The 26,797-nt window shown below is 38.7% G+C and overlaps 2 protein-coding genes across 2 annotated transcripts in view; both read left to right on the forward strand.

Moving 5' to 3' along the window:
• Positions 1–3,493: 3,493 nt before the first annotated feature.
• The window catches only part of LOC131359890 (acid-sensing ion channel 1C-like), a 36,220-nt gene continuing 12,916 nt past the window's right edge, over positions 3,494–26,797 (forward strand). The window contains exons 1-6 of the mRNA XM_058400051.1: positions 3,494–4,100; positions 20,822–20,972; positions 22,651–22,778; positions 25,762–25,912; positions 26,046–26,102; positions 26,257–26,410. Of these exons, the coding sequence (XP_058256034.1) occupies positions 3,576–4,100; positions 20,822–20,972; positions 22,651–22,778; positions 25,762–25,912; positions 26,046–26,102; positions 26,257–26,410 (1,166 nt within the window). The 5' untranslated portion in view covers positions 3,494–3,575. The remainder of the gene's footprint in view (positions 4,101–20,821; positions 20,973–22,650; positions 22,779–25,761; positions 25,913–26,045; positions 26,103–26,256; positions 26,411–26,797) is intronic.
• LOC131359912 (acid-sensing ion channel 1C-like) lies at positions 17,570–20,811 on the forward strand. The gene has a single exon (XM_058400059.1). The coding sequence runs from the start codon at positions 18,364–18,366 to the stop codon at positions 19,045–19,047; it is 684 nt and encodes a 227-aa protein (XP_058256042.1). The 5' UTR covers positions 17,570–18,363; the 3' UTR covers positions 19,048–20,811.

Genomic DNA, 26,797 nt, shown 5'->3' on the forward strand with positions numbered 1-26,797 from the left:
GTTTTTACACATGATTAATTTTTCATGTGTGTTTTTATTTATTGATTTTTCTGGGGGTCTTTTTTTGAAAAGTGATTTTAACCCAAAATTCTTTTTTATTTCACATGATTTTTACACTTGATTTATTTTACATGTAATTTTTTTTTTCTTGATTGATTTCTTTTCCAAACAATTTCACATGCGATTTCGTTTTAATCATGATTCATTTTTTCAACGTGCAGTTCGTTCATTCATTCACTTTTCACATACATTTAGACGTGTACTGATTTTTTTCCCTATACGTGATTGTTTTTTTTTTGCTATTTGTTTCTTGTGATTTATTTCTGCATGCGATCTTTTTCACATATTCAAACTGTAAATTATTCAGGTGCAATGTAAGTCAATTTTCAGTAATGAGAGTAAGATGCTCAGCAAATAAGAGCTCATTAATAAACCTTTTAATATCCATGAGATATAAACCATTTGCCTTAAGGGAATTTCATTAAATCCACTCGGGTGTTGAGTTAAAGCCGTGTATTGCGTATAGCAGGATGGAAAGCTGTCCGACTTCAAGATTTTCACTTTACATTAAATGCTTTGTCCTTGATCGAGCTCTCGTCCTTCCTTAATGGATGACTCTCTTTACGTGATCATGTTTCCAGACGGCCCTTATCGCTGTTGATTTTTGTAATTAGATCCTAGAAAATATGTTTCCGGAGAATCTGGTGTCTCTCTGATATCATATTATATCCTGATACTACACTTACAAATCTGTATGTAATGTAATGAGGGGGAAATATTCAAGTCTGGTGAAATTCAACCTGCCTGCACATTTCAGAGAAATTAAAATGTTCCAAGGCATTTCCTCCTGTTATAGTGAGCTATATTTACTCTTTACTTCGTCATATAATTGTAACGTCGTACAAATCCTGAGCTTAAAAGCATCCTTGTCCACAAAAATTGTATTTTCTGTTCATTCACTCAAACATTTTACCTGAACACATTCACCACCATGGAAAACTTGGAAATATTTCCTATTCCAGAGTCACAGGTTCGACAGGAAGTAGCATCATTCCCGAAGTTATTTTCCTGAAGATCACTGGAATCAGTGATTTTATGGTAATAACTGAGGAGTTCAAACCTTTTTACCCAAATTATAGATTGAAGGTAAATCATTAATTTTTTTTTATTTTTTTTAATGAGTAGACATTTTTGACTGCTTAAATGTATGGTTTTTTTTAGATTCAATAAATCAACTTTAATTCAATTAAATTTTATTTGTATAGCACTTTTAACAATGAACATTGTGTCAAGGCAGCTTCACAGAACATAAGAAACAAAAAAACATGCAAAAGTCCTAGATGTTAGTCAAAATAATCCCTAGTGAGCGAGCCTGAGGCGACTGTGGCGAGGAAAAAACTCTCTTACATGGTATGAGGAAGAAACCTTGAGAGGAACCAGACTCAAAAGGGATTCCACCCTCATTTGGGTGACACCAGAGAGTGTGATTATAAATGATTATAAACACTGGGGAGTGTGATTATGATCAATGTCCTTTCTGCAGTCATGTACAGTCAGTTGTGTGATGCAGATACAGCATATGTAGAATGTTAGTGTGTGTATAAGGAGGTTGTTGTCATCCTCGAAGTCCACATAGGCTTGGCAGCGTTGCGTTGATATACCCACATCCTCACGAAGCAGAATCCAGAGCTGGTCCATCTCTGGATGCCTCAGGGACCCTCGCAGGGTTCACCTCTGTCTACTGGAGCTGGCACAATCTCCAGATGCCTCGAGATGGGTAAAAAAAAGAAACGGTCAAGTACAGTGGAACCTCGGTATATGAATTTAATTCGTCCTGGAGGCGAGTTCTTAATGTGAAGATTTGTATTGTGAAACTAATTTTCCCATAAGAAATAATGTAAATGCAGGTAATCTGTTCCAGCTTCCCAAAACATTACCAATATTCCCAATATGAAGCGTATGGAAACTGTATGGCTGCTTACAAAGAACTGACCCAAGCCAAGCATTCCATGTCAAAGGTCCTCACAGGAAGTCGTGCCACCAAGCTTGGGCTAAAAATAGAACAGACCGCCCACGCCCCCAACGTGTCAACCAAAAAGCGCCCGAAAAAATCACCTAGCCTTTGAAAAAATGTTGAAGGCAACGTTGAAGACGTTACTTAAAATAAATAAATAATGCATATTTCTTGTACCAAAATGGCGCTGGGAAACAAAACTGCTGATGCAATCATAAAGACTGTCCTGTACGCATCCCAGGACTTATACTGACAATCTTCTGAGCATCATGTTAACCTTCTATGTTAATCTGTATACTGTAATGATTCAGAATCTCAGTATCCAGGCGGTCACCCAGAAGAAGACTGAAGTTCTCTTCGAGTCTGGTTTCATGCTCATGTCGGGTGAGGAATGTCGTCTTTTTTTATTTTTTATTTTTTTTACCTCGCCTATGCTCATTAGGGATCTAAAGCTATATCCAGAACAGGCTAAAAAGTGACACAGTCCATTCGCAGCCTCTTTCTAAGAAGTAAGAGCAGAACCCTTCCCATCATGTCCTCGTGACATTAAAGAAAATTGGCCGTGAAAAAAAATGAAATGGCCGTGTCCTTTTTTCTTGCATAGAAAGATAGTTAAAAAAAAAAAAAAAGATGATGAGGCATCACTGGGAATATTGGACGAGCTACACGAATGCAAAAATCTCTGGTTTCAGACAGCACTTGCTTAGTCTGTGGCTCAAACAGAGACACTAAGGTTCTGAAACTGGTGATGCACAACCTCTTTTATTCATCCAGAATAATTCCACATGGACCTCATTAAGGACAAGGAGTATTTCAGGTCTCTGGACTTGAAACGGTTTCTGTGCAAGTACATGTCATTATGTATTTACTTTTTATTTTAGTGCTGAATCACTCCATCCTACGATCTTCACACAGGTCTATCTTTGTTGATCCCAACAAACATTTTTTTAAATAACATACTGTTATTTCTGCAGCCAACTCTGAAGCTTTTGTTGAGCATGTTATAGATCAATCCCACAAAAGCACAATGGCATTTGTCTTCAACAATGTGGTGTAAAAATCTCTTCTGGAAACTGCAAGAGATGATGATGATGATGATGGATTTCATGCGAGTTTGTTTGTACAGTACATAATGGTGTACAGTATCCGGTTGACACTAGAAGCATTTGGGCAGTCAATAAAGTCGCTGTCATTTTTGCATGAGAGCAAACATTTTCCTCGGTTCATTTCATTAAAATCCATTAAACTGGAAACATGTGGAAATGAATTATAATCGATGTCCAGAATGCTTCAGAATCACCATTAGATTTATTTAGAGCCTGTATTGATTTCGTGTATGATTTCCAATTGGCCTGTGCGCTTATCCTCTATTCGAGCCACTAGGGGACCGCGCGTTGTCCCTGAAGAAACTCAACCCCAGCTTTGCTCATGCCCTTCAAAAATGCACAAGGGTGGGCATCTAGTGTTTCCGACAACCCTTGTTCATTCCGTGCGACAAGTTGCAGCAGCAAGAACCTTCTGGTAGGATTGTAGGATCTGTCCTGTTTCTCCGGTTGAAACCATGGGCAATCCTGAAGAGGACGAACAGCCTCGGCCATCAGACATCACTGTTTTCGGGGCCAACTGCACCCTTCATGGACTCAGCCACATATTCCTGCCCGGTGGAGTCACCTTCCGGCGTTTGCTCTGGGCATCTGCATTCATCAGCTCGCTCTCCATCTTCCTCTATCAGGTAGCTGGAGCAGTCATGGAGTATTACCGCTATCCTCATGTCACCATCCTGGACGAGATGGACAGCCCAGTCATGTATTTCCCAGCCATCACCCTTTGCAACTACAACAGTTTCCGGCGCTCCAAGATGCAGCGGAATGACCTTTTCTGGATGGCTGGGCTTCTCGGTGTGGAACAGAGCGACTTTGATGACTTCATGGCTGCCCTGGGGCAACCGGTGGATGAGGGCAAGTTTTTTCCCAGCAAGACGTTTAACATGCTGGAGTTTGTGCAGAGGACAAGCCACAATATCGACGAGATGCTCCTGGACTGCAAGTACCGGGGCAAAGACTGTGGACCAGAGAACTTCACTACAGTAAGTAAAGACTTGGACACCTTCTCAACTGAAGGAAAAGATTTATTTTTTCTTTTCCTGTGCTTTTCTTTTTCCTTAACCACTGATTGGTTTAAAAAAGGCAAGGTAGGTACTTGGATTTATTTTCTATGGTATTGCTAAGATGATGGGCAACTGACCCCAAATCTCTGATTACTACTATTAATATTAACAAACTGGAATTATTTCAATATTAATTATTCTTTTTCACCTACTAGCAAGTTTTTTTGCAATGGTCAAACATTCAAAAATTCAGTAACCCAACCGCAAGGTCAAACTGGTGACAAACTGGTAATCCTAGGTTGTGCCTTGATACTTTAATGTTAGTATGTTTGTTAATTTAACTTGGCATATTGTTTTTAATGACATTATTTAATAACTCATTATTTCAAGGTAATGATTTACTATCTTGAAGTAGCGCATTATGCCGTTATGTCAACTTAATGCTTTGCCATTATTTATTACAACTCAACAATTATAAGTAGTGTGTGTTGAATGATAATTGTTACTACATGATCTACAAATGTTAGAATATATCATCATCTTCAATCAGAACACTCCAAGTCTACAAGCATTAATCCCCAGCAAGTAATTACGACTCAGTCAAGATTCACACTCAACCTTCTAAGAGTCAAAGATATATAAAGCTCAGCATTGACCCCAATATCTTTTTTACCACAGTAACAATAAATTCCAATCATAAATGTCTCATATTGCATCTAAAAGTGATTGAACGCACTCCCTGACTGAAAAGTTCTCACCTCCAGCACTGTGTGTGGTGGAAAGTTTGCAATTCAATAAAATGCGCCAGTGATTTGAGTAATGAAAGTGGGGATTTTGTCACTCTTGGTGAAAGTCTTGCTCTTGTCACTGATCTCAGGCAAGCATTCAGATCTTGATGCTGCCATTAATATTAACCTTTTTTTTTTTAAGCATAGACTATAAATACATTCACAGCTTCCTTTGGTCTTGTAAAAAGTGGAATACTATAACAAACCTGGAAGCATTCACATTTCTTTTTGGAAGTATACAGTATTTAATCAACATATCTATCTTTTTTTTTTTGTGGGTGTGTCTGATCGAGGTGTAACACAATGACTGTTATTCAGATTTAATCCAAATTTGATGTGGCAGAAATATTCTTCCTTTCTGTTTTTTGTTTGGTGTTTATGCCACTATGCCTGGGGAAAAGCTATCAGCATGTTGATGAGTTCTGGCTCTGACATTTCCTCAACCATAGCCAGCTCTATAATTTTCATAAATAACGGGTTTATTGCATGAACACTTATGCATTCTTTCAGTATTGCCCTTGTGTTCTTTCACTACACTTACAATTAGTGTCTGTATAGGATCCCGCGGATATGTTAACATACTTGCAAGGCTCCTTCTAGCAAGCTATAGAAAGGCTTCAGACTGTGTACTTCATCATATGTGCCCTGCTACGAAGGTAAGAAAATAGCTATTTTAAATAGAACTTGTATATAACACATCAAATATTTCAGGCATAGCTGGTTTACTATAGTAGCGCTGGTTAAAGTAGTAAATGGCCAATAGCAGCCTCAGTGCAGCCTTACCTGCCATAGATCACAATATAAAATCCTGCAAATCTGTACAAATAGAACCTTAAAAATATCAGTGATAGTTGACAAAAACACCTTTAGGACAAATTTCTATCCCACTTTAATGACATATGTAAACAATGCTGCAAAAAGTAGTCCAATGTCATCAACGTAATTCTGCTTTCTGTGATATTTCTAAACGAATTCTGTTGGTTAGTTTTCCCCAAATATAAATACTACTAGCTAGTCGCCTACTTTGAACCACTGTGACCCAGACCAAGTAGAATCTTTGAGAAACTTGTGTAGCTGCTCATTATTAAGTTGACATTCCACAACAGTCTTTTCTTGCTGTTGCTAAGAAAAACAAGGGGAAAAATATACCTGACTAATTCATTCATTAAGTTTAATGGGTATATGGTTAAGGTTTAGAGAGTTATATCAATGGTAAGATCAAATGTTTTATTACCTTTAGGGGTCAAATTTGTCCCAATTGCAACCACTACTACTGTGTCATTTCAGTTTTTCAGCTAGAAAACATGCATTCACCTCCCTGTTCTGTTCCTTGTACTGCCTGGCACATGGTCTTATCATTGTTGAGTTCTGGCAGCCTGACTGGGATGAGGTCATTGCTGTCACTGCAGATATAGTAGTGTATTGGGCTGTTAATAAATTCCTATCGGGCATTTACCTTTAAACTTAAAGCATTTTATAAACCCCAGCCTGTAAGATTGTATATTCCACCTTACTCACTAAACATCCTTCATAAATAGAAAGTGCGTCTTTTTTATGTGGGTCGTAAAATCTGTCATGCCCTTGCAGTGACCAGGCTTTGGGTTACAGCTGAGTATCAGGAATCGGAGCCTCTGTTTCTGCTTCAAAAAAAAAGGAAAAATTAAAAATGTATGAGTCTTTATGTACCACGTGCAAACGTTGCCATGAGGGGTGGGGAAGTGGGGGGTCGAGTCGCTTTCAGGAAGTGGACCGTTACATGAAACCACTGTTCAGGAGGGTAGAAGAGACGTCTGCAGGTGATGTTCATCATAGTGTCTTATTTCAGTTCCAGATGTTGTTCTCGTTTCTGCCAGCGCCATCTAAGTATCTCTTTACGTTAATGCTGTGCTTCTTTTAATTAGAAGGAAATGCATTTGTCTTTGGTGCACTCTAGCCTTCACCCCAGGGGTAATTGCATTCTTGGCATGAAAACATGTGCACATTATAGGAAGCGTTCAATAGTGACTAACAGTCAGAGAGTGGATATTGTCTTTCACCATTACAGTAAATAATAGTCTATAATACGAAGGTTTATAGCGAAGCCACACAGTGGAACACATGCTAAATTAATAAGTAACAGTCGCCCAGTGACATACTGGGAGAAAGCCTTTCCACAGGATGCTGCATGCTACAAGCATGAAGCTTTGAATAAAAATGTCCTTGTTGCATTCATTGACTAATGGAGTATTTCCATACAGTATGCTATCTTATTTCAAGTTATCTCATCAATTATATCTAACATTGCGACTATTACTAACTGTTAATATATTATGTTAGCTACTATTTATAAAGTTAATTAGATTTCCAGGCAGCCAAAACATGGGACTGGGCAGCATATTGGAGCTTTTCCAGATTTGTTCGTCTCTATTAAAGTAATAAATGTTGTAGTGCTACAAGTAGTTTATTAAACATACGGGGGAAAGAAACATTAAGAAAATGTGAAACAAGCCCAATTTTATTTGAATAAATTGTAAAGTTGCTCATGAAATTTTTTTACCAGCTCAAAATAGAGAGGGCAGGCTGCTTCCTTTTGTCCAGACTTCCACAATCGGTAGAGTTGGTGTGTGATGAGCCATTTGAGTAATGATTCATTTAATGGTCATGGGTTTTGTTAGAAATATTCTTATCTATGCAGCCTACACTGCTTAGTCACATTATTCCGCCTGTGATGTAGCTGATTTTTCCCGTCATTGTCATATTGTCTTTCCATTTCCTGCACATATTATAAATACAGATATTCATATTTATGCCTGTAGGCACCATGACGCATCACTCCAGGGTCCCTGGTTCAGCCCTGTGCTCGGGTTACTGTTACTTTTAACAATAGCCTTTTTCACGAAAGAGCTGGATGTAGATTTTAAGTGACGGTGACAAGAAAAAACCTTGAGAGAGGAACCAGAATCAAAACACTCGATAGTGGAATTATAAATGATTACAGTATGTGGGTGTGAATGAAGAGCCTAGGAGAGTCTTTATGATTACAGCAGTTCTTCTTGTACAGATTTAAAGATTATCCACTGAAGCAAGGGTGAGCCATAGGCATCAACATTTTTTTGAGAAGTACAAATCTTAAGTGTATCCACGTGGGACCATCCAAAGTAGCAGATTCTTCAAGCAAAATTAGAGAATAACGACGAGTCAGGTCCAGAGAATGAGAAACATCAGAGCAGTAGAATGGATGGTCTCAGAATCAGGCTACGGCATCACATACAACTAAATTGAGGACAAACTATTAGGGACAATCTTATCCTATGATGGTTTAAAAGGGTGTACGTTGTGATAAGAGTGCAAACAGAACCTTGTGGAACATAAAGTCATCACTAGCATTTCCAAACTGATAGTGGTCAGTCAGATAAGACCTGAGCCAGGACAGAGTTCTGTTCCCTTACCTCCGAGCAACTTTTCTGATTTGTCTAGAAGAATGTTGTGACCTGAAGTCTCAGTATCTGTGCTGAGATTAAGTAAAACAAACAAGGAGACCTGATCTGAAGTCAGTAGTAGGTTATTTACTACTTTAACAAGAGCTAAGTAAATATCTCATGTATATGAATCCAGTTCAGGTAGGGGCTCGGACATCCTTAAAGCTGACTTTCTCAGATCCTTTTATTTGTCATAAATGTTAACTTCAATTAATGTAAAACTTTAATGTATGGTTTTTTCATTGTTATAGTTGTTGTAAAGAGGTATCCTTAAGTACGGGGGGTAGCAGTGGCTCCAGAAGTCAGCACTGGGGGACATTCACAACATAACTAATTGTGGTTAGTCAGCAAAAAACTGAGCTAGGAAAATAGTAAAAGATTCTTTCCCTTAACTCCAGCAAAGCTTTCTAGTCTCTTTAGACAGACTAAGAGTATTGATGATACACTGAGGCCGTTGATGACATTGGACTATTTTTTGCAGAGTTGTTTACATTTGTCATTACAATGGGATAGAAACTTGCCCTCCTAGTTTTTCAAACTATAACTCCAATATTTTTAAGGTTCTATCTGTACAATATTGTGTTTTATGGCACGTAAGGCTGCACTGAAGCCACCTTTAGGTCATATACTACTTTACTACTATACTACTACTACATATACCACGCTATTATAGTAATGTCAAGAGGCCTAAACCATGCCTGAATGGGATGGGAGCAGTGGCCTCAGAAGTCAGGCCTCAGGGGGATGTGGAAGCTTAATGGTTAAGGTATTGGTCACTCATTGGAAGGTTGTGAGCTCAAATCCCAGGTCCACCAAGCTTCCACTGCTGGGGTCCTGAGCAAGGTCCTTAACTCTCAATTGCTCAGTTTTATATAAAAAAAAAAAGTCACTCTGAATAAGGTTGACCGCTAAAGGACAGAAATGTAAATGTGATATAAGTCAGCACTGGGGGACACTAAAATGTACTTTTGTATGCATGGTCATTCACAGCCTAATTGTGGTTAGTCAGCAAAAAACTGAGCCTGTAAAATAGTAAAAGACTCTTTCCTTTAAATCCAGCAAATTTACTAGTCTCTTTCGCCTCAGTCTCGTGAGTGTCGTGTAGAACCTTGTGACCTCTGGTATGTAAAGCTGCACTGAGGCCACCTTTAGGTCATTTACAACTTCAACCCACACTATTATAGTAATGTCAAGAGGCCGAAACCCTGCTTGAAACATTGAAAGTGTAATGTTTGTGGTGTATTTAGTTATTGTTAGTCTTTATAATACATGTATTTTCACTGTTATAGTTGTAAAGAGGTAAACATAAGTAGCATATACATATGCGGGGAGGGGCAGTGGCCCTAGAAGACAGCATTAGGGGATACTAAAATGTATGTGTATGTATAGTCATTCACAGACTAATTGTGATTAGACAGCAAAGCTGAGCTAGTAGAATAGTCAAAGTAGTCTCTTTAGACAGACTAAGAGTAATTTAAAGAGCATCATGCAGAACCCTGTGACCTCTGGTATGTAAACCTGATGCCCTGAGGCCAGCTTTAGGTCATTTACTACTTTAGCCCACACTCCTATAGTAATGTCCGCTCTTTCATGTGTATTTAGTTATTGTTGTCTTTATAATGCATGTTATGTGTGTTATTGTTCATTGTAAAGAATATCAGTAGTGTATTTAAAAATAAGGCATTAAATATCTTGTGCCATGATGAAAACCACACAATATCTAAATAATTATTACACTCTACTCGGTTCTCGTGAGCCTTTTTTTCTTATTCTTGTGCTGTGATGCATTGTCATGTCCCTTTTATCTAGTTCAATTCCTCAAATAAGTATTTCTTCAGATGCAATTCGCCTTCGTCCTTAAACACAGCCGAATGTGAGTAATAAAACGATCTTTTCCTAGTTAATTAACTTTCTTCGAGTGACTGCCGTGACATCGGAGTACTCAACACATTGTACTGAAGTTTTTATTTGCCACTATTTGATTAATCTAGCTATGTGCTTTCACCGGCTGATCTCTGCCTCAACCTTAAAATTGAATCTCAGCCACAGTGTATTGTGATTGGGCTGAGATTAAGTTAAAGGATTACTTCAGAGAGCGAACCTGGACCTTTATCTGCCTGAGATTTATTGATCTGAGACTTGGGGATTAACCACGTTCAGTGTCTGAATTTATCTGACAGACGTGCTTCACACTTTGAGATATTGGACTTGAGAGAGGTGTCTACCATGCCTCCCGGCCCCCCCACCCCAAACCAAACCATAATTGCTCTTAATAGCCTGCGCCGTTTTAATTAAAATGAGGGTAATGTGTTTCACACTTGTCTAAAAGCCACTCTAGAGTTCATGATTACACCCTGTGTTAGGCTGTTAATTTGATTTTGTGCCAAAACATCAATCAGATTGTTCCAATCCATCCATCGTTAATCTGTCTCCTCTTGGCTGGTTATAATGAGCTTTGTTAAATTGACAACAAAAATTAATTCCCTATCCAAAGCTCATCAGTCATAACAGATTCAAACGATGATGCTAAGTACAGTGGAAATAAAAAAGTCTGCACATTCTAATTGAATGAGGAAGGTTTTACAATGTAAAATTTATCACGATAAATCTTGTTTTCCAGCTTTAACGTGTCCCTGAAAGAGGCATCATTCTAAAACCAGTAGATCATTTTTTTTTACCGAAAACACTTCTAGAGTCGGGGAGTGTATCTAACCCTAGTAGCATATAGCACCTACTAGTTAAAGTAGTCCTGATTAATTCCAAATAAAATTCAGTTCTTAATATCAGTTAATGGTTTAAACTGTACATAAAAAGTAAAAATGTTTAGTAATAAAATACGTTTCATGTCTGATGAATTTTCATCATAACGATCACCCTTGCTCATTAAGGCAATTATAATGTAATCAGCCAATCAGGTGGCAGCAGCACAATGCAGAAATGTGATGTCAGAAGATGTTACTTCAGCTATAGCGTGGCTGTTGGTCCCAGACCGGCTGGTATCTCAGTATTTCAGAGCTGCTGGGATTCATACACACAATAGGCTAATGATGCAAAAAACTTCCCGTTTTGCAGACACAGTGAGGTCAGAGGAGAATGGTGAAACTGGTTCAAGCTGAAAAGATCACTACAATTACCTGACTAACCATGCTTTGCAGCAATGATGAACAGAAAAGCATCGCATCAAATCTTGAAGCAGACACTATACCGTGGGCATGGATTCCCCTGATCTGGGTAGTTAAAGATTAGAAAAAGAGTATGTGAACTGTCCAGCTTTTATGATGTTTCTAATAAAGTGACACTATATCTGCCGTACAGAATTTGGAGTTTATTACATACAGAATAAACGTAGCACCATTTTTTTCCCAACGTTTGCTTGAATAACAAATGTCTGACTGACTGGATCAGAGTGACCTTGTGTCTAGCATTACTTTTGTCAGCACCATTCTCATACTGATCTATATCTGGCCCTGGACAATAGTGGAAGGGGGGGTGGGATTGTATGTGTTGGGGTTGTTTCTCCAGCACTGCACCAGAACCTCTGGGTAAACTGAGCTGTCATAGCAAAAAATCATGCAAAGATGTTTTGCTGTATTTCTCATAAATAGAAATTTGTTGATTGTATGTTTTACAGCTTTATGGTTTAATATAATGCATGTGGGTCAAAGACAAGACTCTCTTGTGCTTAAAAGCTGCTTTACAAGAAGTTTTTACTTCACTTCCTGTGTTAGCATAACTTGTCGTTCTGAATAACGATCCAAATTAAGTTTGACGTAAATTAAGCTTAATATTAGTGCGCTCATTTGAATGTCGTTTCCATAGTAACCGCTTCACGTAAGCACATTTTAGTGGTACGCGTCGTCGTTGATGTGGAAGGAGTGTCCAGTGTGAGCGTAAGTGATAACATGCGAACCAACTTGTGTTGTTAGCATTAAATGTAACGATAAATGGATAAAAGTTACCATGCGTTCTTTTATTGAACGGGTGTCAGTGTTGGTAAAACTGCTGTGGTATCAGAGGAAAAAACATGGTGGTAATGGAGTCCATTTCTTTACTGTTTTATTCCTTAATCTTTATAGGAACTGATTTAACCTCGGGCAAAGTCTTTTCTTTAATAAAGCGAAAAGCTTTCAGATCGCCATTAGGGGAGGAGACGGTAAACGTCTGGGCTCAGCTGTGGGCCGTTTGATTCGTTGGACGAAGGCGTGATTTGATCAATAACCGCTTCTCACATTTGGTCACGTATCAAGTTTTCCAGTGATGTCTTGTTTCGAGTTGTCTTATTCGGTGTGCGTCTTGGAAATTTCCTGCGAGACCGAGCCGTTTCATCTGAGGCTTGATTCTGGCACCTGCTACGAAAGATGTGCTGCACTAATTAACTGCTCTCTTAACAACTCTAATTTAAATGTCTCTTTCCTTCGCTTTCGCACACAATCATAAGATCCAGATTGTGTGAAGCGGTGGCCCTGACAGCAGGGGGAGGAGGGGTTTGAAGTGTCGAGTCTAAAAGCCGTCTCCGGCAGTGTGTGTCTGCAGGCGACGTGCCACCTCACCGAGCGACAGCAACGTTCTGTTTTCCTCTGATAGGTTTCACACGGCTCCTGTGCTCTCGCTCGGGGAGAGCACAACAAGGGCTTTTGCGGCGGGGGAGAAGCAGCAGCTGTTGTTCACTGATACAGATGGAATGTTCTCTCCGCAGAGACGGCATCATGGGGGATTGGCACGAGCTTCCCAAAACTAGCAGTCGTTTCAGCTGAAGGCATAGCTCAAATTAAACATCTGTCTTAAAGATCTCTCATTAACCTAACGTAAAAGAAACAGCCAGTAGACATCTGGACACTGAATGTGGAAGCATCGTGCCAGTAGTCCTAGTGTGATTTTTCCATTTATTAGCGAAAGAGAGAGAGAGAGAGAGAGAGAATGCTCATGGTTTCCTCTGCATTTATACATAAACTCAACCACCAGAGGGCACTATTACCATGACGAAGAAAAAAGTCTTGAGCGTGACACCCTATGAAGGTGTAGAGACACATGATCCCGTTTAAAATGATATAGTGCCTTAATTGAATTGCTTTATTTACATTTTTTGTGCTAACCATAACCAGGCTTATTGTCTTATTCCCTAAATATCCCCACCTCCTACATGTTGTAGTGTTACCACCCAGAATTGAAATCAGGATTTTGTGTCATAGATCTATGTAAATGAATCCTATATGTGATGAAGCAGCCCTGCGGTGAAGCATGGTGGTGGGAGCGTCGTGTTTAATTGGTTGTTTTTGCATTAGGTGACTAATGCCTACTTCAGACTGGTTTTTAGTGGACGGTCATTCTGTAAAGAGTAATTATGTATTTAGTATTTGTGTATTTTACCGCTCAGATACTCGTTTGCGGTGCCGTTATTTGGAAATAAAAAGCTTTGCCGTGTTTAAATTCAGGTTTTTTAGTATTCCACTGTTAGAAGTACACTCTCGTACAAATTAGATCAAGACTTTTCCATTCTGATGCTTGTTTAGTTTTTGTGCTAGACCTCGGAGGTCGATGTCACTTTCGGTCACATCTCTTACGTAATAGTCGACCTTGCTGAGTTTTAGCACACGCTTCATTTTTCTCAACAGCAAAACTAAAAGCTATATATTGTGATTTAAATGTAAATCATATCAAGGTCTAATAATGGTTTTCTACCACGACACTGGAGACTCCTTCCAGAAAGGTCAATGATAACACTCATTTCTAGTCCATTTATGAAAGTATTAAATGAAAGAATAAATGTGTTCTTTAATTGCTATATCAAAAACCCAGTCTTAATAAATAAATTGATGAACAAATTAAATCTCATGTTTCATTCTTGACTTAATGCAGTTTGGGTGCACTACTCGAATCCATCCTTCATCTAAACTGCATTAAGGAATCATAATATATCAGTAAACATTTCTAGCAAAAACTTAAAACAGGTTTTGGCAAATTTGTGCAAACGCTGTCAATTATATGAGGTTTACCCATATATATATATATATATATATATATATGGGTCATATATGTATTAACCAAGCACTGTTTTTCACTCCGATCCTGCAAAGATAAGAATCAATTACAGACAGACTGGTTAGTCAGCATTAAAAGCTGTTCTCCTAGTCTTGTGAACAGGCTTGTGGTGCGAGCAGTTGCTTAATTAGCTTGGTGGATAAGGCTAATGGTCAAGCACTCGCTCTGTGCCTTTGGCCAAGTCGCAGTAATAACATCATTTATATGCGGCTTCATGATTGATCCAAGCAGTAGTTAATTGGATTTAAGGCTGGGGACCTTTGGGCTTTATGACTTGAGAGTTTTGAAATGTCTCTTAGTGGCAGTAAACGCTTTCACATAGAGACTTCACTGCTTGTTTCCAAATCATCTACATCTAAGATACTCAGCGACCCAAAACCCAAAATTAGGCATTGACCTGATATATAAGGTCAATTTTGAGTCACGGTGATTCTCCTGACTCCATCCGTCAGTGGAAAAGAACCACTATAAAAAGTCTTGCATGTGGTGTTGCGTTTAAACATTATGCACTAATTTTTCAATCTTATTAGTTCATGCACAGTGTGAGTCAATCTTCATCCTGCTCTTCATTAAGATCTGGGTTTTATCTCTGCACTCCAGCAGTCCAGAAGACTAAGACTACTAAAGTGCTTGTAGTTAAATGCAACATTTTGTAGAATATTTACAAGAATATGTGAGTTTCCGTCTATTTTTAGTTGGGGTGTGCCATTAGTTTTGTGACATCACACTCCACGGTAGCGGTTCATACCTCCTAAAGAAGTAGACACTTTTTCAGGGATTTAAATGTTCCAGTTTTTCCATAAGTACGGTATTTCTTATTTTGCCAAAAAGTCACAATACTCTACATACAGAAACCCAACATTGTCCTGACGTGTCTAATAACAGACCTGCAATAATTCGTTTATGCTTATTAAAAATATCCAATAAGTCATTTTCTACGACTGGCAGTGTACTGTGATTACGTTTACACTCACGCCGGGATGGACTCTACAAGTTTGTGTAAAACATGACGATTCATGAAAGATCAACACTAGGTTCTGCTTGTTTGTTGAAGGTTGGGTGCCATTACTGAATCCACAATAGTGGTTCATGAGTCAATTAAAAGTTTATAAGCATTAATAATTGTTCCTTCATAAATATTATTTATTTCACAGTCACAATACTCTATATACAGAAACTTGTGGCGATATTATAATTGGAATATTCTGACTTTTGTCATGTACCATGGTGGTACATATGTCACAATTTTGCTTCTGTTCAAACAGCAGCTACCAAACAGCACAGAATCTTGAATATAAATCTGTTTAATTCCAGTTAAAAATGATAAAACAACAATAACACAAATATTTAATACACACAGCGTGGAATGTCGATAAGTGGCACATTCGCAGATGAGTATGAAAATTACTGTCGATCCAGTGAGCTGAAGATTCAGTTCTGGAATGTTCCTTGCCCATTAACAGGCTGGTTGAAGTCGGCTGTTGGCAGACTGGATACCATGTCGTCGCTTTCTATTTCGATCCAGGGCGTCTTGCAGGTCCCAGAGGGTCAGCTGAGAACCACCAGATTTTGGATTTGTCATTTCTCTCCCTAAACCCTGGCACAAATCCTTCCTGCCTGCAGCAATGCCAACAGCACTCGCTTTTGCTTGCTTGGCATTATGTGGAGAGGGGGAAAAAAACGGCCAAGTTTTACTTGCAGTATGCTGTTTTATAGCATTCGCGGCGCTCTGTTCTGATTGGCGGGTGGTGCTGATGAATTTTCAGCTTCCTGTTCACTTATCTTATAGCAGCTAGAAACATCATTCCTGAATCAAAATCCTTTTATTGTCCGTCAAAATACTGACACTGGTGACTCCTTCCATAAATGTTAAGTAAACTTCTCCAGAAAGAAAGTTTTCCATGTCAATCATTGTAGATTTCGCTTTGTTAAATAACAAGACATTATTTATAGAATACCTTCGGACCACTGTTTTGGTATAGCAGGGTTCTTTGTTTTTTAAAATATATACTCCAGCAGATTTGATTTATTGGTAGAGGGATTGTGTGTGTGTGTGTGTGTTAACGGAGGGGGGCTGATGGGGAAAGTAGAATTTACCATTTTTCACCACCACACATTGCGCTTTTCTGGGAGAAGTGTGTATATATGGCTCGATAGAACAATCAGTTACACGGAAACCAGTTACATAAAATTTTCTGACCGACACTGACAACAGAAATAGTTTTTCAGCGCTAAGCCTGGTGCAGATCAATTTTTCATGAAGCAAAAAAAGTCTAGCGCATTTACCCCGTGGTAACAGAGCTGACTGAATTAAGGATGTAATTCCAGCCACGCGGTAGTGCGGCTTCGACGCAGACCAGGCCCTGGCGCTGTTTCTCATTCGATTTTAATTCGTCTCCATCACGTGAGACATCATTCAGTTATATTCAGCTTATAATAGGAATCAGTCGAAGCGGAACAAATCAGCAGCACGGAGGCAGTGCACTTCCGACTGTGTTTTCTGGAATTAACAGCCATTTTACTGCTCTTGTTTATTGGGAACTTGCTTTCGGAATGATGTCATAAACACTTTTATTATTTAATTATATGGATTTTACAAGATGATAGCAGTGGATATAAAAAGAAAAGCAGACACAATGATGTGACGTGAATCTTTTCACAAAAACAATTCTGAATTTGAGACGACTGTTTAATTTAACATTTAGTCAATAATATAAACATAAAACTTCCAGGAAAAAAACATTTATTGAATATTTTTCCTTATACTCCAGAAATCTTTTTTTTTTTAATTTATTACTATAGTTTTATATTGTTGATACGCACTGAAGGCTTTCCCACACTGAATGATTATAAAAATAATTATAATAATTTAATAATAATACGATAATTAAAGTGGTAAAAAATTGAAAGGTTAAAAAGGGAAAAAAAATAAAGCAGAAAATCAAATAAATAAATAAATAAATAAAATTAGACTATAAATCCCCCTTCAATGCCACATTTAAAAAAGGAGATTTTATTTGTAATAAATAATTTTATTTTTTAGGTTATGATGCTCCATTTTTCACTTCAGTTAAAGGTTTCCTGCATGACTCACAATGCCTTACGTCTCCCTGCTGATGGTGGAGGAGTGATGGAGTGATGCAGCGGTGCTTTAGTCTTTGACTCTATCCAGCTCTCTCACCTCCAGCTTCCGAATCTTTAACTGTCTTGCTTTTACACCAACGTCTCCTCGAATTCTGTCGCCGTGTGACATCAGCATTGCACACAACCCCAACAAAAACCCAGCACCAGGCAACAAATCAGAACCAGAATCACTAAAAATACCACAAATATTTATATATCTAATAGACTTTTCCATTAAGCCTTTATATACCAGTTGGAATTCCTTCCACTTTTAATGTCCTGTGATAGATTAAGCCATATTAAGGCAATTTATGAACTTGGTGTCACAAAAAGGAAGCTGAAAAATGAGGCTCGGTTCCCCAGCTGCAAGTCCATCGAATAGAAAAATCTGGGAGGGAGCGAGGGGTTGGGCTCCATCTCACAAAAGGAAAGCGACGGGAATCTGCAGCCACACACTGGCTTTCTCTGAGAGCAAGCAGGTGGAGGAGAAAGCAAAGTGAGAAATGTCATATTCAAAGCAAGAAATGTTGGATATCTGAAGCACAGATGGTAACTGGAACCTCGGGGCTGCTAGAAATACAACATCTAATGGATTGTTACGCATCTGTTCTAGGAGGGTTGTAGGAATTTTTACGCTTGGTAACGTACATACTGATTTTCCTTTCTATTGTTGGAGAGCACATCTTAATTAAAGCTTAATGAGGTCTTGGCATCTTTTAGTGCAGTCGACTTTGCTCATGCCGGTTGGCAGGTTGGTTGTTCGATGACTTGAATTCGAGTTAGAAATCCCTCTCAAAGCTTGATTCTGTGTAGAACTTATGAACCTGTCAAACTATGGTGACGCTCACAGCAACCCAAGAGCCCATAAATCCCCGGTTAAAATCTCCGAAGGGATATTTTCCAAGAAAATCCAGCATCATGAAGATCACACTTGCGTTCGTGTTCAGGACCAAGGTCCACGGGTTGAGGTACGTTTTTGCTCCGGACAAATCCAAACCTCAGCGCTTCCTCTGGCTCCTGGCCGTCTGCGTCTGCTTGTCGCTTTTATTCGTCTGGTCCTGGAACCGCTTGCTGTATCTTCTGTCCTTCCCCGCCGTCACGAAGATCTACATGGTGTGGGCAAACAACATGACTTTTCCCGCTGTCACGCTATGCAACCAGAACCTCTTTCGTGTGTCTAGCCTCACCAAAGCGGACCTTTACCACAGCGGCTACTGGATGGACATTATGTACGCGAATCACTCGGTGAACAGGCAGAGCGTGGCCATGCTGAAGCACAGCCGCCACAGAGAGAAGATGATGCGGTTGCTGGACTTCTCCGACTATGTCCCACCGCCTCGTTTCCACCTCAACACCACTGAGATGATTGGTAGACTCAGCCACCAGTTAGAGGACATGCTTTTGGAATGCAAGTTCAGGGGAGAAAGCTGCACGCATAAAAACTTTACTACAGTATGTATATTATCACATAGTTCCCCTTTTTTCTGTCTTTCTATTTTGTCTATGTATGAAATTTAGGAAAATAATCAACAGGCTGGTGGGATGATGCAGACTCCTAGGTTACCAGCACAAAGTTGATTTATTTCCCAAGTCCAGCTTGTTTTTGGTACAAAACAACAAAGTGTTACATCTTCACTTCTGACACGGGAGACTCCTTCTGTAAACATCACCTGAATGACTCCCGGACTGGAATTCTACAGCATGTTACTTAGATAACCAAGTTGAAAGCAAAGATAATATCGTAACGTACCACAATGTTAACCTGATGATTCTGACCAATCAGAATCGAGAGGTCAGCTATAAGAATTTCTGAAAATATTTGAAATGATGTTTTTATATATAAAAAAAAAAATTCTGGAATCTTTCTTGCTGGTGGCTCAGAAAACTACAAATAATTAAAAAACAAAGAGGGTTAGAAATTGTATGTTTTATGAAATTTCTTTTTATCCGTTTATTGTTACCTTGTATGTTAGTTCCTGTTCTCACTTACATTACAGCTGCGATAAACACAGCTTGTCGTCTTGCAGAGTAACTAGAAAGTATCAGAAAAGCTTTTTTAAGCATTAATAATGTTATATAATATTTTTTTAAAAATCGACACCTTCTGACCAATCAGAATTGAGAATTCAGCAGGGCAGCTGTTTGAAAGAACTTTAAGGAATTAAGGAGTTTTTATAAACTTTGTAGCCTTAGCCTCAGATAACAAAAAAAACAATAATAAATAATGGATTTGTGGTTGAAAAAGATTTTGGCTCTTGTGGCAAGAATCCTAGTTTTAAAGCACTGTGATTTGGGACTAGTGCTATTTTCTGGCACTAGTACAATTTCTAGAAATTTCCACCATCTGTATAATACAAATAGTCAGACTCCAGGAGCGGTGTACACTCGATGCCCTTTATTGTCTTTGTAATAGCTTGATATCAGATGTGAGATTTGTGTGCTCTGGTTATCACACTGTTCCATCACTCGAGATCTTGCAATTACAGTTTTTTTTTCCTTTTCTAAAAAGAAAGAGTTATTGCTTTTTTTTTTCTTTTTTCTTTTTTCTTTCTCCTAACAGCGGCAGCCTGCGCTGAAAGAGCACCCTGACAAATTTCCTTGGGTGGAAAAGACATGAATAATTAAACATCTCTCCATTCTTCTAGCTCAAATGAGATCAAAATCTCAAGCATACCTCTAGGACACCATTTTTTTTAAATTATTATTTTATTTGCATTCTGTCATAGTGTTCAGATCCCTTCCAGCACTTTGTTATATTTAGACTACAACAAGTCTGCTGTCTATTTATTGAAAATTTTGCAGGTTTATTAAAAAATATTTATATATATATTTTTTATATGAAAACGACAACCTGCTGAATCCACCACCACATCTTTTATCAGTGCTGTTTTAATTGTAATGCACCGCAGCAAAGCAGAGTGGGGGGAGAATATCCAAGCTGCTCTGAAATGGTTGTTAAAGTCTGGACAGGTCTTGTTAAAGCCAAGGTAAAGGTAGAGCGCTGTTCATTAGAGGCTCAGGAAGGCATGACGCTCACCTCAGCTGTCTCAGCCTGCTGGGTTCACTTCAGTTTTTCTAGGAATTATTATAATTCTTCTTTGTGAACGTCTGGAACGTTGTGAGCGATTTTTCTTTTACTAAGCAGCAGGTGTCTTCTTGATCTAGTTCTTATTTATCTGAATTCCATTATTTTAAGACATATTCTACCCCATTGACCTGGATATGACAAGTTCACCTCACCATCATGGTGCACATGTACACACATTTCATGTTTTTTTGTATGCTTCCTCAGATTTATACAAGATATGGCAAGTGTTACACCTTCAACTCGGGCCTGGATGGGAACCCCTTGCTGACGACGTTAAAAGGCGGCACAGGAAACGGGCTCGAGATAATGCTGGATATTCAGCAAGACGAATACCTGCCAGTGTGGGGGGACACAGGTAAATATCCATCTCTTTAAACAGCAGCTATTTTATATTCAGCGCCACTTTGGGTCAAATAAACTTCCTTAGCACCACAGCGCTGTTGAATTCTCTAATCTGATTTGCAGGTTTAGATCGATGCAGGTCAGCGGTTTCCTGCCATGGGAAAGGTGGAGTTTGGAGATGTGTAGAATTCTTGATGTGTTTTTTTTCTAAGGAGATTTTTCTCCAGTGTCCAGTGAGTGGTTTACAATACAAAATGTTAATTAGTCAGCATCCTTCCAGTGAGGCTTCATCATATACAACAAGACTTTATGTGCTCTTAATAGATACAGGGTGAATTCTGACCAATCAGAATTGAGAATTCAGCAGCATCAATGGTGAGGTAATTGGTAAGCATCGCCTTTTGTCTCTGATTTGAGGAAACCCTCTTAAAAAATGAAAGCCCGTGTTCTTATCATCGCTGGTCCATTTCGAATCCATTGCTACTCTCTATTTTCAATCCTTCGATATGATTGTGCCAAAAATAACCACGTTAATAAAAAGCCCTGGATGTCCACTTTCACCCAGACAGTAATATAGCATTTCACTGGCATTAAACAGAAGGTTTGGAGGTAACAACTTAAGTAATTAGATGAGCGAGATGCCAGCCCCTCCAAACCCCTTTCCAAATTCGCCGTTAATGTCGGTTGTACTGCTTTTTGATGAATGTGCTCGAGAGCATAATGATTACTGCACATTAATCATTCATGAAGCACCGTTTATTCTCAGCATTTCTCAGTATTTGCTTTGCATTGGTCTAATGGTGCAGAAAAAAGTTACGTTCTATAGAAACTTTACAGGGAAAACAAAATAACGCAAGCCAACTGATTTTTGACAAGTATTGATGGATGGCTCAGAGACTCTGAAATCCTCTTATGGTCCTAAATTTAACGTTAGCCAGGTGCTTTTCATTTCCTGATGGAATAACCACAAGAAATGCTTTATTCATGGATTTTTCAGTGAAAGAATCTTGGTCTAATATATCTCCATGTTTCTTTTATACTTATAGCTTATTGTTAGGTGTGATTATTGGACTGGAGATTTAGTCCAAGCTTCGTTTGTTGGCATCCAGTATGATCAGGTATTATGCCTGATGTTTGTGTGGAATGAAGAAGCATTAAGCAAGGCTGGGGCTGATTTCTTTTTAGCCCAGACTGTAGATTCGTCTTTCTTACAACACAGTGTCACAATCTAGGTGTGATGTGAAAATTTTATTTTATTTCTATCTATCTATCTATCTATCTATCTATCTATCTATCTATCTATCTATCTATCTATCTATCTATCTATCTATCTATCTATCTATCTATCTATCTATCTATCCAACACACACCAATCAGCCATAACATTCAAATCACCTGCTTAATGTTGTATAGGTGCCAAAATATTTGTCCTTCCTTGGACCACTGCTGGTAGTGCATATTGGAAATGCACTAACCCGGTCGTCCAGCCATCACGCATTATCGTTTGTCCAAAGTCTCTTATTTAAATTTGCCCATTTTTTCTGCTTTCAACACACCAGCTTCGAGAACTGACTCCTGCAGTGACACAATCTTCTTCACTGCACTTGTCAGTGGTTCTAACGTTACAGTGTATATTTGATAATTGTTTGTCTTCTTTAACACCCTGCCCTCTATCATTGTTCCTTACACAGACGAAACATCGTATGAAGCAGGCATCAAAGTCCAGATCCACAGCCAGAATGAACCGCCCTTCATAGACCAGCTGGGATTTGGTGTGGCCCCTGGTTTTCAAACTTTTGTGTCTTGTCAGCAGCAACTGGTACCTAATGCTATGCCTATTGCACACAACCCTCCATTTTCACGCTGTCTGTCTGTCTGTCTGTCTGTCTGTCTGTCTGTGCTCACCTGCCTGATTCGTGCTCATTCCTATAAACTCATTCATTTAGTCCTGAAGAAAAACAAAAAAAAAAAAACATACCTTCAGTTCTGGTAATTTGGGAATTTTGCTGGAATCAATTTCACTAATATGATCCATGATATCAGCTCGAGTGGGGAATTCCATTATGTCTGAATTTCCCATTTTGGCTTAAAAATGTATTCAAAATAACTTGGCAAAACCACTTGAGGCCAACATTTAACACATAAATATGACTTAATTAATAGTCTTTTTTAGTAGCACACCTTCAAAGTCCATGAAAGGAGGACTGAAATTTGATTTTGTGTAAATACAGATCAGTGTTTGGTCAGCTTATCCTTCATGTTTGTTACAGGAGAGCATATTCAATGCAAATGAAAATATATATAGTTTATTAAAAACATGCATTTTATTAAAAACATCCAAATAGATGTATAAGGCCCAAACATTTCCTAGCGTGAATATGCATGGAATTTCTGGAACTCATTTTGGCTTTTAACCAATGAATTTATCATTTTTCATTTTCTTTAAACGTCATATAGCAAGATTCCCGTATGCGAATAAATGGACAGTTTATTTTAATCTATTCAAATACTAGTAATTATATTTATTTGCATTATATCAAATTCTGATAAGGTCACCAAGGCAGGTAGTTGGTATTGGGATTTTTGTTCCCAGTTGTGCTGTTGCAGGTTAAAATCACACTTTGTTTGGTGATGACTTTGGTCATGAACACATGATGTACCAAAGACAACCAATGACAGTTCTAGGAGAAAGTGAAGTTCTAGTAGAAAATTTTGATTAAAAACTCCAGATACGGCTACGAATGGGGTAATTGCGATGATGAAATGAAACAAAAATATCCTTTAAATCACTCAATAACTGAAGAGACCATTTTGAGGAGTGACTAAAATAGCTAGCTGGCTGAAAAGGATCAAAATCAACCCCCTGAAAAACCGTCCATAAACAATGTCAAGATCTAGTCAGGTATATTGAACCCTAGGAAAACCTTCCAGTCTTCTAAACCCAAGGAAAAGGATAATGGATGACGCCCTATTCCATTGAGATTAGACTCAGTTTTAAACAAGCATTGTATCAACACAAGATGTCCAAAAAAGGCGCTTACGGTACCATGTGATAAAGGATGGCCTTTATGCTACGATGCTCTTGTAAAAATTTGGAACTTCTCTCTGACACCAGCTGCATTTTCATTATGCACCATCGAGGAAATGAGCCCTTTGGATGTTGCAGCCCATTGGTTTCTTATTTCCGTGGTCATCAGCCTGAGGCACTTTGTGGCAGCTAAAATGAAATCAATACCTGTGATTACCATCAGTCATCAATTGTCATCGATACATGTTCGGTTTTCTCACTGGGAACAAAAACTATCATTTTAGAGATGCAGGCAGAATTGGTTTTACATTTGGGTAGCTGGTGTAATTCACACCTTTTACACGCATTATATTTTCTTTCTCCACTACTGGAAAAATTCCATTTCTACTGCTCTATTTGGTGCCTGTCCTATAGCCATCCCTGCGATTTTACAGCAGATTCTAAATTACAGGCATGTCTTGTGTTTATTTGACCATAGCAACATTTTTGCATATCATATCTAGAATATTTATAGATCTCTTTAAGTAAGTGTCTCAGAAAGTTGGCTTGTGTCACATGGTCTTCATACTCTAACCCATTATAAGCGGAGGGGTTCAAAAAAATCAATGAAATCCTTCATCCTAATTAAACGAGTTGTTACAATAAAAGCTGCAGCCAGTTTGTTTTTAAATTGGGGTCTGTCACAATATCATAAGCATCATTTCTATAAATAAATTACCGATCACGGGGATATGACCAGACATCTGATGAGATTCCTTCATATATTAAGACAGATTTTAGTCTGAGAAATTCTGCGAGTAAAGAAAACTTCGCATTATATAACTGTCTTCGGTGACTGCTGATCTGTTGCTCAGCACTCCGTAAATGTTTGTTTGAGATTCCTTTGAAGGGTCCATATGTAGATCCTTAGCACTTTAATGAACAGCGTCATCATGGAGTTTGCTTACATCTAATGAGGCGCGCCAGGCTTCCAAATGGTGCATCTGGCTAAGAACGTGCATCCGATTATCAGCGACGCAACATTCCAGGATTCCAAGTATAGAGCTGTGCATGATTTCATGGAATAGGAAGGAAGATTTAATCCAAGCATATTGAGTTGTTCAAATATTGTTAATGCTTTTTATGTTTGTGTTTTTTTGTTTTGTGTGCACCTGTTTAGTGTTCATCCTTTAATTAGTAGCTCTATTTACTACTTGTACCCTGCTATTTCATGTCTCACTGCAGAGTCTTATCAACTGTATTCATTTTCATTACCGAGCCTTGAGTTTTCCGTTTTCCAGCCTTCATCCATGTTGCCGTAAACGATCATGGATTACCTTCGTTTGTTGCTGCCTGTTTGCACTCTAACTCCTGCTTTCGCTTCTGTCACTTTCACTCGTACTTATAAAGCTCAGTGGTTTTAACAGAATGAGGAGACTAATCAAGGATATAAATAAAACTCTGCAAAGTCCTTCATAAAAGCAATGTAGATCTAGTTTGTCTTATTTATGTACACCATAAATTTTAGGTTTTAAAATGCTAAATTGGCTATTTTCACAGCCTCCTGACTTGGAGCTATAATCTTAGCTTAAACTTTCTCCAGTTTTCTCCACATTCTGTTTAACACTGGATGCAAAATGGCTACATTTGGCTCCACTGATCTTTCTGTGAAAACTGTGATGTCTCCTTTCACCAAATGTCTTTTTTTTTTTTTTTGCTTGGCTGCTCATGACTGATTTGTTATTGAACAGCACATTCACACCTTTAATGAATAAAACCGTGTGGTGTATCACAGCTTCAGTATCTTCCACCGCCCTGGGGCGACTGCAAATCCACTCCCATGGAATCAGAGTTCTTCTCCACCTACAGCATAACAGCGTGTCGTATCGACTGCGAAACCCGGTATCTGCTGGAGAACTGTAACTGCAGGATGGTACACATGCCAGGTACAGGCACACACTTTATTGAAGCATAAAATCTTGTGTTATATTGATCTGGAGTTATTTTTAGAATCATCAAATGAGGATCAATTTCATCTCCTGCTTGTTTTCACTGCTATTATTTGAACCTTTTTTATAGGCACCTCCACTGTATGCACCCCAGAACAGTATAAGGACTGTGCAGACCCTGCCTTGGGTAAGTGGACATAGTAATAGTAGTAAGTTCAGGTAGAACCTGAACCTGAACATTTAAAGACTCTCTCAAGCCATTCAATGAAAATGAAAAATTCACCTTTTATCTATTCTATATGAATTTGTTTAAACTGATCTGCACCGTTCTGTGTTCACAGATTTTCTTGTTGAAAAAGACAATGACTACTGTGTGTGCCAGACACCTTGCAACATGACTCGGTATGGCAAGGAGCTTTCCATGGTGAAAATACCCAGCAAAGCGTCTGCCAAATACCTGGCCAAGAAGTTCAACAAATCCGAGCAGTACATTGGGTATGAGATAAGCCAGTTTAACATAGAATATCCAAAATGGACTAGGAAATGAACTTCATTTCAGTTACTGCATATCTTTTTAATTTCAATTTAAAAAAGGGCCCTTTTTAAAGAAATACTATGATTGATGCTATTATGGGGCATTGGTGGCTCAGTGTTTCTCGCCTACCATGCGGAAGGCCCGGGTTCGATTCCCAGCCAATGCCCAAATCCCAGCCACTGGATGCAGTGCCGGTCCCAAGCCCAGTTAAAATGGGAGGGTTGCATCAGGAAGGGCATCCGGCATAAAACCTGTGCCAAGTTGCTGTGCTGACCAGCTGGTCACCTGTGGCGTCCCCTCACACACAGGGAGCAGCCGAAAGATCAACAACAACATACAGTTAAGGA

Source organism: Hemibagrus wyckioides, linkage group LG01 (assembly GCF_019097595.1).
Source record: "Hemibagrus wyckioides isolate EC202008001 linkage group LG01, SWU_Hwy_1.0, whole genome shotgun sequence".
Classification (NCBI taxonomy): domain Eukaryota; kingdom Metazoa; phylum Chordata; class Actinopteri; order Siluriformes; family Bagridae; genus Hemibagrus; species Hemibagrus wyckioides.

Coding starts and splice junctions, on each gene's coding strand:
- LOC131359912 (XM_058400059.1), top strand. CDS start 18,364: ATGGTGACGCTCACAGCAACCCAAGAGCCCATAAATCCCCGGTTAAAA.